Source organism: Betta splendens, chromosome 15 (genome assembly GCF_900634795.4).
Source record: "Betta splendens chromosome 15, fBetSpl5.4, whole genome shotgun sequence".
NCBI classification, from domain to species: domain Eukaryota; kingdom Metazoa; phylum Chordata; class Actinopteri; order Anabantiformes; family Osphronemidae; genus Betta; species Betta splendens.
Genome location: NC_040895.2, coordinates 19,046,853 through 19,057,874, shown reverse-complemented (window position 1 = coordinate 19,057,874; position 11,022 = coordinate 19,046,853). Strand labels below are relative to the sequence as shown.

The 11,022-nt window shown below is 50.7% G+C and overlaps 2 protein-coding genes across 5 annotated transcripts in view; both read right to left on the bottom strand.

The window, feature by feature from the left end:
* Window positions 1-92: 92 nt before the first annotated feature.
* On the bottom strand, window positions 93-2,869 carry LOC129603020 (zyxin-like). Of its 2 annotated transcripts, none has more exons than XM_055502470.1 (7): window positions 1,912-2,869; window positions 1,759-1,809; window positions 1,388-1,575; window positions 1,199-1,241; window positions 863-988; window positions 425-532; window positions 93-353 (listed from the first exon to the last, which is right to left on the bottom strand). In XM_055502470.1, the coding sequence occupies exons 1-7, from the start codon at window positions 2,536-2,538 to the stop codon at window positions 108-110; spliced, it is 1,389 nt and encodes a 462-aa protein (XP_055358445.1). In that variant the 5' UTR covers window positions 2,539-2,869; the 3' UTR covers window positions 93-107. The 2 variants fall into 2 exon arrangements, with proteins under 2 accessions (XP_055358445.1, XP_055358446.1); XM_055502471.1 differs by having other exon boundaries at window positions 425-529; window positions 1,912-2,868.
* A 5,032-nt stretch (window positions 2,870-7,901) lies between these two features.
* LOC114842135 (cullin-9) overlaps window positions 7,902-11,022 on the bottom strand; it is a 28,538-nt gene continuing 25,417 nt past the window's right edge. For all 3 annotated transcript variants that reach the window (XM_029127682.3, XM_055502466.1, XM_055502467.1), the window contains exons 37-44: window positions 10,600-10,763; window positions 10,435-10,528; window positions 10,163-10,237; window positions 9,954-10,064; window positions 9,754-9,871; window positions 9,540-9,673; window positions 9,351-9,442; window positions 7,902-8,810 (exon numbers count right to left, since the gene is read on the bottom strand). In XM_029127682.3, coding sequence (XP_028983515.1) covers window positions 8,588-8,810; window positions 9,351-9,442; window positions 9,540-9,673; window positions 9,754-9,871; window positions 9,954-10,064; window positions 10,163-10,237; window positions 10,435-10,528; window positions 10,600-10,763 — 1,011 coding nt within the window. In that variant the 3' untranslated portion in view covers window positions 7,902-8,587. The remainder of the gene's footprint in view (window positions 8,811-9,350; window positions 9,443-9,539; window positions 9,674-9,753; window positions 9,872-9,953; window positions 10,065-10,162; window positions 10,238-10,434; window positions 10,529-10,599; window positions 10,764-11,022) is intronic.

Below are 11,022 nucleotides of genomic sequence, written 5' to 3'. Positions count from 1 at the left end.
AGTGTGAGAGTAATTAGGCATCAATTGGTTCTAATAACCAAATATCTCATCAGCTCTATATCAATAACAATGTGCTTGTGTGCGTTTTCTTCTTGAAACACTACATTTTAGCAAAATCTTTGCTGAATACTCGCCTTCTCTCTCAGCTCGTTGGTGTGGCTGAAGGTTGAAGGGATTTTGGGTTTGATGTTGGTGGCTCTCCTCTTGTCACTCACGATGTCGGTGAGCAGGTTGACAAGCACCTGGTCATTCTTGAGCAGTGTCACTGTGCTGTCCTTCCTCTCAAATATCAAGTTGGTTCTCAGCGGCCCAATGGTAACGTGGACCTGACCTGGGTACTGACGCTCACCCAGCTGCAAAGTGAGCAAGAAGGTCAACGACGGGCAATGAGAAGCAAGGTGTTAAAGACAAAGCATGAACTGACCTGGGGCTCCATGAGCGGCTGACTGACCTCGGCTTCATATATGTCAGTGTCCACATTCTCTGTTCCACCTGCAGCCACTTTCACATCTGTAGCAATTTGACTGTTCTGCTTGAAAGCATTCAAATTTATAACATGAACAGCCTGAACATCCTATAATAATAACAACAACAACAACAACAACAACAACAACAACAACAACAGTGGTACTTGTGTGTGATACAGAGCTATGAGATGCTGTAAAACCCAGTCTGTTCCATGTTGAGCACTTGTCTCCCTGCTGCTGTACTCTCAGCCACTGCCTGCACCTCTGTTGCCTCTTTAAGCTAATTACCAGCTACTCACTAGCTAGTTAATACATCTGAGCTGATTGAACATATACAAGTATAAAAAAGGCTTTAATAAAAACCTTGTGTTAATTTAACAAAGACGGTAGCTCACCTTCTCTTTGCAGGCGGTGAAGTGGACTCTGACCCCAGGGGTCATTGCTTTGGGGTTTCCAAAGAAGGCATCAAAACTAAAGGTGAACTTCTCCAGATCTTCTCTCTCGATGTAGCCAAACGTTGGCTAAGGATCACACACAAACCTGGGACTAAATCTACGTTTTCTACATTTCTCTGCTACAAGTTACCAAGGAAAAGGTTGCTAATTGTACCGGCAGCCACATAATAAAAGGTACTGACTAGAACAGAGCAGTAAATCAGGTCTGGAAGAGATATTTAAAATAACGAGAGAATTGACAACAGAATCTCTGGGCCTCAGATGATGGTTTCTTACCCCAATAAATGAGATGATCCCTGTAGACCTGCCTGGGGGAGGCCTGAGGACACAAACGATCTGTTGCCAACAACTAACACCAGGTAGTCCATAAATAAGATCTGACTGACTCATTAAGGTGAGCGTTGTTAAGGAGGACTACAAGCTGCTCCTGCTGCTGAGCTTTGCAACCTGTCTACAAACACTTACTTATCAAATGCGCGTTTTCCCAGCAAGCCGAGAGCTCTGGAAATCTTGCTGGGCTCAGGCTTGGGCTTTGGTTTCACGACAGCAACAGGATCAGAAGCCACTGCTTTGGTAGCATCCACCTCTTCGAGGGATTTCTTAGTCTCACCTAAAGTAGATTCCGTGGACGGAGCTGAAATCAATGCTTTAATCTGGAAAGTTAAAACAGGACAAAAAAGAGATTTGCACGTAGTTTTAAATCCATATTTAATGCAAGAGCTCAGGCTTCTCAGTAGACACCAGCAACCAGAGCAGATGACAGTAATACAGACAAAAGGGGTGAGGGACAACTGTTGGGAACCATCGGACCAACTTGTTGCTGCTCAGCTACTTACCCATTCAGGCTGGTCTGGGGGTGGGATTGGCATCCGCTCCTCTACAACAGCCTAGAAACAAGCAGATCAAATGTCACGGAGTCAAATTACAATCCAGTTCTGGATCAACTCTACATAAATTAATTCCTTACTCGATTACAAGGGTTGTCTCACCTCTCCTGTCCAAGTGGGAGGAGGGAAGGCCGGGAACCCGAACGGAGGGACGACGCCTGACGGGGGTATAGGAGGTACGGCCACTGGTCCGAAGGCTGCAGGGTCCGGAGGAGGAACCCCCACAGGCGGAGGCATGCCTGGTGGGGCAACTGATGGCACAGGTCTGGGTGGGCCAGGCTCTGGTCCCCATGGCTCAGGTGGCCCTTCAGGACCCCAGCCTGAATGTCCCCAACCAGAAGGCGGAAAAGGCCTGTCAGGGCCCCAATCATTTGGGTGTGGGCGTCTCCAGTAGTCGGGGTGGACAGGTGGCCAATCTTCGGGTTGCGGGGGCCTCCACTCCGGGTGTGGAGGTCTCCACTCATCAGGGCGCAGACCCCAGTCTTCTGGAGGAGGCAGCCAATCGTCAGGATGAGGCCCCCAACCTGGCGGCGGTGGTCCTCTTGCTCCCCAATAAGATGGAGGACCCCATTCATTCGGAAGTGGAGGCCAACCGCCAGGAGGTGGACGGCCCCAGCCGCCTGGCAGAGGTGGACCCCAGCCCGGTGGACCCATGTCGTATGGGAGCCCGTTATCAGCTGGTGGTCCCGTAAGGGGTCGGCCCCTCGTCGGACCTCCTCCTCGCCCCATTCTATCGCCAGGATCCAGAGGTGCAAGCCCAGAGACCAGCAGCTGAGTTACCACGCAGGCTGGGAGCTAAGAGCTACACGGTTAGCTACACTGTTAGCTACACTGTTAGCTACACGGTTAGCTACTGCCACGCTGGGAGACGTTTCAGGAAAACGCTCCGCTCCGCGGTAACTCGGAAATGCGTTTCTAATTGCACAAATAGTCACGAGCCCATGATATGTTTTCACAATAATTTCAAATTAAAGTAAGTTTCAGGTTGACGGGTTGAAACCGGACATCGGTCGATCGACTTTGCTGCTCTTCTTCTGAATTTGACGACGACCGACCAGCTTCGTCTCTGGCGCCGCCGACGGGCAGACGATGGAACTGCAACTACAGCAATGAGAAGCGAATGAAGACAGACTGGGAATCATTGAGCAGGACCTTTGTGTAAATTGTAAAAACATATGAACCCTGTGTTTGTATCCTATGTCCTACTAGCTGAGGCAACACTGCCTTAATAATGCTATGTTTTATTTTCCATTTGTCTCATCTTAAATGAGCACTTCAAATACACTTGACTGGGAGACACTCATGGTGAGGATATCACAGACTACATACATTTCTACGTGGAGAACACAGTTGGGGTGACCCCTGGGTGACCCCTAAACTTAAAGCCCTACTGAACAAGAAGAAGTAGGCTTTTATCTCAGGGGGCAGGGAGGAGCAGGAGAGTTCAACATGAACTCAAACACAAGGCCAAAAACAGCTACAGGGAGAAGCCAGAGGAGAGCCTAGCGCAGAACACGTGTGGATGGGCTTGAAGACCATCTCTGGCCACGGAGAGAACAGAGGCTCAGGATCAGCTGGTGACCTGGACCTGACCAATGAGCTGAATCTGTTCTTTAACAGACTTGACTCCAGGCCTCCCCCTCCACCTCACGCATCTCCAGTCCAGCAGTGGCACCCACCCTCATGTCTTCATCTTTCTCCACACAACCCCCTTCATAAGCAGCACACCTCTGCCCCCCACGTCCTCCCCCCTCTCCCTAAATTCAGACCAGGTGAGGAAACACCTAAACCGGCTTAAGACGAGGAAAGCTGCAGGCATCAGCCCCAGACTGCTCAGGGACCGTCCAGCTCTGTGAGGTGGTCACTTACATCTTCAACCTGAGCCTCAGTCTGGAGACGTCCCTGAGCTGTGGAACACCTCCTGTGTGGTTCCAGTCCCTAAGACGACGCACGCTACAGACCAGTAGCTTAGACCTCCCACCTGATGTAGACCATGGAGAGGCTCGTCCTCAGGCACCTCCGCTCTGTGGTGGAGACAGTGATGGACCCGCTGCAGTTTGCCTACAGGCCGAACATCGGGGTGGATGACGCTGTCATCTACCTGCTGCACCGGGGCTGACTCACCTGGAGGCTGTTGGAACCGCTGTGAGGATAATGTTCTTTGACTTCTCCAGCGCCTTTAACATTATAAGCCCTGTGCTTTTTTTATTTGTTCTCTTACCTTGGAGATTAATACTAATACCAATAATGGTGTTAAGGTATGTGCACATACTCATACAAACATATACATACAATATACATACACATATGCATTGTTATACATATCCCATACTACTTAATAAAAGTCATAACATACAACACCACAATTTCAATATTCACACATTATTGATATTGGTAGTGATAAGTATCAGTAATACTTACAGTTGGGTTTGGAAAGCCTGTTTATCAGCTCAGGTGTTGAGTGTCCTACTACAAGGTTAGTAAAGCTGAAACTTAACATTTTTCACCCAAAGGGTGAGGCAGATGTTGGTGCATGAACAATGCTACTTGTGGAAGCCAGGGTGATGTGAGGGGCTCGGCCACTACGCCCATCCAACAAGCAGAGGAAGGAATCCCAGCAGCCAGGGAGCCCACACACCTTCAGTTCCAGGAGGGCAGGTGTTGCAACCCAAGCCGCCCACACAGAGCCCCCCAGGCAGAGCTGCAGCAGCCACAGAGACAGCACCCGAGGTCAGAGTGGGCCACCGGGGGTCAACGCTGTCCGCCCCATGAGAACCAGGGGCAAACACTCCCCCCGGTGGGAGGGTCGGCCTGAAAGAGTGGAGCCCGAGGACCCCCGGGCCCGCCCCCAGTCCACCACCCCCACACGAGCGGAGCGGGGCCTACCCCATCGGCCCGACCTCATCCCCTGGCACCACAGCGGCCTGCAGCACGTGGACAGCAATTGGTGGGGGTCAGCAGAAAAGAGCTCACCCAGGCAGACGATCATCGTACCCCGGACGGAAAACCGGACCCCCCACACTCCAACCGCACCACACGCATACAAACTCACACAAACACAGACGCACACACACACCCACACGTACATCAACACACACACACCATAAACTCTCTCACAAACTAGTCAATCATACGTGAACCAATGCACTCTCAGATACATTCTCGCACCCACACCATTCACTTGATCTCATTCGTGGGGAGGGTAGGCCTGCCGTCCATGTGGCCCCAGGCAGGGACAGCAGCTCCTCTCGAGCCCCGCCCAACTCCCCCAACCCTGCAACCTAGCTTGGACGTGAGTGTGTGGAACTAAAGTGCACTGAAGGTGGGTGACACCTCCAGGAGCATAAGGCTGGTGCTTCTGAGAAGCTGGAGGAGGCAGGAGCGGATAAACAGCTGACTGCATGGACGACCGACGACCTCACCAACTGATCACAGGTTGCTCTCACCATTCCTCTTCACCTTCTACACCTCGACTTCACATACAACACCAACAGCTGTCACATCCTGAGGTTCTCAGACGACTCCGGGACAGGAAAAGACTGAAGAAGCTGGTGAGGAAGGCCAGCTCTGTCCTGAAATGTCCACTGGACTCTGTGGAGGAGGACGTTGGCCAAGCTCACATCCATCATGGACCATTCCTTTCATCCACTGCATCAGACTGTGAGAGCTCTGAGCAGCTCCTTCAGTGGCAGACTGATCCACTCAGTGTAGAAAGGAGCGCTAACACAGGTCCTTCATCCCCAACGTACGGTCTGACAGGCTCAAATCTGCACTGTTATTGGTCACTTTATCCTGGACGCTATTTGAGTTGTTAATCCGCTTATCCGGGCCGGGTCGCGGGGGCAGCAGTCTGAGCAGAGAGTTCCAGACTTCCCTCTCCCCGGACACTTCCTCCAGCTCTTCCGGTGGGACCCCAAGACATTCCCAGGCCAGCCGAGAGACGTAGTCTCTCCAGCGAGTCCTGGGTCTTCCTCGGGGCCTCCTACCGGTGGGACATGCCGGGAACACCTCCCCAGGGAGGCGTCCAGGAGGCATCCGAACCAGATGCCCGAGCCACCTCAATTGGCTCCTCTCGATGTGGAGGAGCAGCGACTCTACTCCGAGCTCCTCCCGGGTGACAGAGCTCCTCACCTTATCTCTAAGGGAGCGCCCAGCCACCCTGTGGAGGAAGCTCATTTCAGCCGCTTGTATCTGTGACCTTGCCCTTTCGGTCATGACCCAAAGCTCATGACCATAGGTGAGGGTAGGAACGTAGATTGACTGGTAAATTGAGAGCTTTGCCTTTCGGCTCAGCTCCCTCTTCACCACGATGGACCGATACACCGACCGCATTACTGCAGCCACCGCACCGATCCGTCTGTCAAACTCACGCTCCTTCCTTCCCTCACTCGTGAACAAGACCCCAAGATACTTAAACTCCTCCACTTGGGGCAGGAACTCTCCTCCAACCTGGAGAGAGCAAACCACCTTTTTCGGGTCGAGAACCATGGCCTCAGATTTGGAGGAACTGATTCTCATCCCAGCCACTTCACACTCAGCTGCAAACCGCACCAGCGCACGCTGGAGGTCCTGGCCTGATGAAGCCAACAGGACAACATCATCTGCAAAAAGCAGAGATGCTATCCTGTGGTCCCCAAACCAGACCCCCTCCGGCCCCTGGCTGCGCCTAGAAATTCTGTCCATAAAAATAATGAACAGAACCGGTGACAAAGGGCAGCCCTGCCGAAGTCCAACATGCACCGGGAACAGGTCTGAATTATTGCTGGCAATGCGAACCAAGCTCCTGCTCCGGTTGTACAGAGACCGAACAGCCCTTAGCAAAGGGCCCTGGACTCCATACTCCCGGAGCACCACCCACAGGATGTCACGAGGGACACGGTCGAATGCCTTCTCCAGATCCACAAAGCACACGTAGACTGGTTGGGCAAACTCCCACAAACCCTCAAGCACCCTGCTGAGGGTATCAAGCTGGTCCAGCGTTCCACGACCAGGCCGAAAACCTGAGGGACAACCACCCCGGTTGAAGGTCAGGTGAAACGACTACAAAGTCTATCATCGACCTCCGGCCCAGGGTGTCCTGGTGCCATGTGCACCGATGGACACCCTTATGTTCGAAAATGGTGTTTGTTATGGCCAAACTGTGCCTAGCACAGAAGTCCAATAACATAACACCATTCGGGTTCAGATCAGGGAGGCCGTTCCTCCCAATCACAATGCCCACTGTCGTTACCTACGTGGGCATTGAAATCTCCCAGAAGAACGATGGGGTCCCCAGTTGAAGCGCTTTCCAACACTCCCTCCAGGGACCCCAAGAAGGCCGGGTACTCCACACTGCCATTTGGCCCGTAAGCACAAATGACGGTGAGTGACCTATCCCCCACCCGAAGGCGCAGGGAAGCGACCCTCTCGTCCACCAGGGAAAACTTCAACACATGGCGACTAAGCTGGGGAGCTATGAGCAAGCCCACACCAGGCCGCCGCCTCTCACCGCAGGCAACTCCAGAGTAGAAAAGGGTCCAGCCCCTCTCAAGGAGTTGGGTTCCAGAGCCCAGGCTGTGTGTGGAGGTGAGCCCGACTATTTCTAGCCGGTACCGCTCGACCTCCTGCACAAGCTCAGGCTCCTTTCCCCCCAGTGACGTGACATTCCATGTCCCAATAGCTAGATTGGTTATCCAGGGATTGGGTCGCCTAGGCTCACGCCTTCGACTGCTGCCCAATCCACTCTGCACCGGCCCCCTACGGTTCCTCCTGCGGATGGTGGGTCCACTTGAGGACGGCCCCACGTCGCTCTTTCGGGCTGGGCCCGGCCACCAGGCGCTCGCATCCGAGCCGCAACCCCGGGCTCGTATGCGATTATTACTATTACTACAATTACTTTTATGCTTTTACTTGCAATCCTGCATAATTCTTTGCTCTCTTCTGGCTGTTCCAGTGATTGAATTTCCCCACTGTGGGATCAGTAAAGTTCATCTATCTTATTTTAAACTGATGCCAAAAACCAGGTCATTTAGGTTTTCATACATTTTCTTGGTAATTGATGATTCACTGCAACCATTACTGAGCATTCCTGTCTTTAGTAAACAAGCCTTCAGTGTAGCAGAATAAGCTTTTATTTAGTTTGCTGGTCGAAGTCGCACAACTCCAACAAAGAAAAGAACATTAAAGAACATCAACAATATGAATATAGGATCTCTCAAAATTACAAGTCATGGAGCTGGAACATCAGATATCCCTAGACTCCTGCTGAACCAAAACTCATGTCCCCGTGTCTGTTACATAGACAGGAAACAGTTTTTGCTGAACGAATGACACAGCGGTGGGCAGGTAATCAGTCAGTTATTGCAGTGATACAGCTGAAGACAGGTTTTTCTCAAGAGGCAACCTTCACCCTAAGAAGAAATCCAGGCAGAAAGTGTGATGCAGGGCCGACTCAGATGGACCAACCGTCTAAATTATAAATCCATTTTTTATTTTTACACATCTTGGCAAAAACATCCAAAAAGCAGCAGAAGCAACAAACATTTCCTTCAGAAACAGAGTTAGACTTGTTGGATCAGAGTGGTGAATCTTTCAATCTGTTCTAAGCTACAACTTAAACCTTGTTTGAAAAGCCACTTTGACATAAAGTAGGCAACTAAACATTTACTTTAAAGCATTTTTGGATGATTGACACAGAAGGTGAAACAGGAAGGAGAGCAGGGAAGAGGCTGCTGGAGGACCTCATCGTCTCCTAGCGTTGTTGAGGCTCCATCCTGACTCGTCGGCTTCGTTTTCTGCTTCAGTCAAAAGGACTGAAGTCCCTCTCCAGGTTCTCAGACTCATCATCGTCAGAGAAAAAGTCATCCTCATCAATGTCGTCTTCGTCATAGTCCTCGTGCCACTCAGGAACATACTCTTCATCATATTCATCATCCTCATCTTCAACCTCTTCACCACCTTCCTCTCCCGTGTGGTTATTGTTGTCCGAGTCTCCAGAGTCTGATGTTCGGTCCGACTTTGATCTGCGCAAAGAAGAAAATTATATATATATATAAAATTATAGGATCTTGAACGGTGGCTGTTCTGCAAAGAGAAAACCGAGGCCGCATTTACACACCCTTTCCAGGATCCAAAGCGCTTTACACTAGGTTCGCATTCACCCATGTACTCTCACATTCACACACTGATGCAATGTGCAATCAGGGTGTGCAATCAAGCACTTGCTTGAAACACCAGGCGCAACTTGGGGTTCAGTGTCTTGCCCAAGAACACTGACATATCGACCATGGCAGGGTTCGAACCGCCCACCTTGCGGTTAGAGGAAAGCCTCTCCTACCGGAAACCTGGAGACTCTGCCTTCACCTTCTCCTTTGGTTCCCCCATTTCAAACATCGTTTTTCAGCTTCTCCAATTTTTCTTCTTTAGTTCCTACTGCCACCTGACAGAGCTGGGATTCAAACCCTCAGTCCTACAAGCTGTGGTCGACTGCCCTGCCTCCAGTAAACACTACAGTATGGATATCATTGATTTTATTGACCTGGATGATCTTCTTCCATACTCACACTTTGTTGGCTTCAGTGTGGTTGGACAGGTTGGAAGCCTGAGTAGATTCTGGCTCCTGGTTGCTCTTGGACTGATAGCCTACCCTGAAGTCCTGGAGTGTATAAACACAGCACAATGGCTGCTATATGACTACACGTGAAATGATTTCAGGCTGGTTCTAACATAGCCAAGTTGCTTGAACTGGTTACCTGGGTGGAATGCTGCAGGATGGCCAGGAGCCGCTCCTGGATACGTCGGATCAGCTCCAGTCCAGTATTCAGGTGCTCTGGTTTCAGCAGCCGGACACACGAGGCAAGGTCAGTGCACTGCAGCAGAGTCTCCTCTGGGAACACCAGTAAACTCCAGTCAGACCAGTTTAAACACAAACATGGTTGAAAATAAGGCTGAAACACAGCGTCTCACCCAGCAGGATCTGCAGGGCATTGGTGTGCAGGTCCAGAGCCTCCGTCTGCTGCTCCATCACGTTCATCTTCTCTGTCTCCTGGTTGTAGTAGCTATACACACAGGAGTAGGCCAGCACCTGCAGACAGGAGGACAAAGGGCCGTGAGCACATTTTACCACAAATTTTCCATGAGGACCACACCAGGGCTGGTGGATTCACCTTTCGAGCCTGAGCAAGGATTTTACAGGCATCGATGACGAAGGTCAGGGACTTCATCTGCAGAGCTTCATTAATAGAGGATACTTTGTTTTCTAGATTGATCGCAAACTCCTGCAACAGAGTCAAGAATAAAACAGACCAAAGTAGCACAATCAAAGAACGGAAGCCCTGGCCCACCCAAGCCCTGATCTGCCCGCCCAGCAATGTACCTTGGCCTGATGGTGGAAGGTGCATCGCTCGTTATAATCCTGGAACTTCTTTTCCTGACGTGCTGCTTTACTCACCTGCAAGAAAACAAACCAATTATGGTTACCAATTACTGCGATTCAGCTCAGTCCTGATTTACAGGACTAGCAGGAGAGAGAGACACAGTCTGTGGTCACGTGACAACTCTACAGGCTACTGCACAGCTTAACAGTTTACAACTCTTTTTAAATTCAGATTTCAGCGCATTAAGTTGTTGCAATCAGCAGGAACCCACCATAGCAGAGCAGTTGTAGTAGTCTTTGTGTGTTGGTTTCCAGGGTTTCAGACACCGCCAGCAGAAACCGTGGTTACACTTGGCACAAGTCATACTGGGGAGAGATAAATAAAGCTATTATCATCACCACAACCACCCTTATCAGTCTGTAGCTGGCATACGTACTGCAGACAGCCCTCGTTCTTCTCGATCTGAGCCTGGCAGCTTGGGCAGCGTTTGGAGATCAGCTTGGCAAGGTGTTTGCTCTGAGCTTCCATGCTCATCCCTTCATAATATCCTCCATCATCCATCCACTGAGACATATGGCTGCAGCTGGCAGGGTAGTGAGCCTGGGGGGGAACAGAGTCAGCATCACACCTCAGGCTGTGCAACAGAAAACAGGCCTTAAAGGTTCCTGCACATGCTTTTGTTCATACTAAAGAATTGGACCTTGATGTCTCAATAAGGTCTATGTAAGCTATCGTTCTACAAATCCCTGTAGATCATCTGTCTCAAAGTGTGTAATTCCAGCCCCCTGGTGGAAAAAGCTGTTTTAAGAGTCCGTCACATGTGACATTCACTGCTTTTTAGTATTCTGTTTGTCTGGGC

Bases quoted from the DNA above. Each gene is read 5' to 3' on its own strand.
- LOC129603020 (XM_055502470.1), bottom strand. From the start codon at position 2,538: ATGGGGCGAGGAGGAGGTCCGACGAGGGGCCGACCCCTTACGGGACCA. The intron at 1,576-1,758 runs GTAAGTAGCTGA...TTAACTTTCCAG, and splicing joins CCCCAGACCAGCCTGAATGG to ATTAAAGCATTGATTTCAGC. The intron at 533-862 runs GTGAGCTACCGT...AATGCTTTCAAG, and splicing joins TCACCGCCTGCAAAGAGAAG to CAGAACAGTCAAATTGCTAC.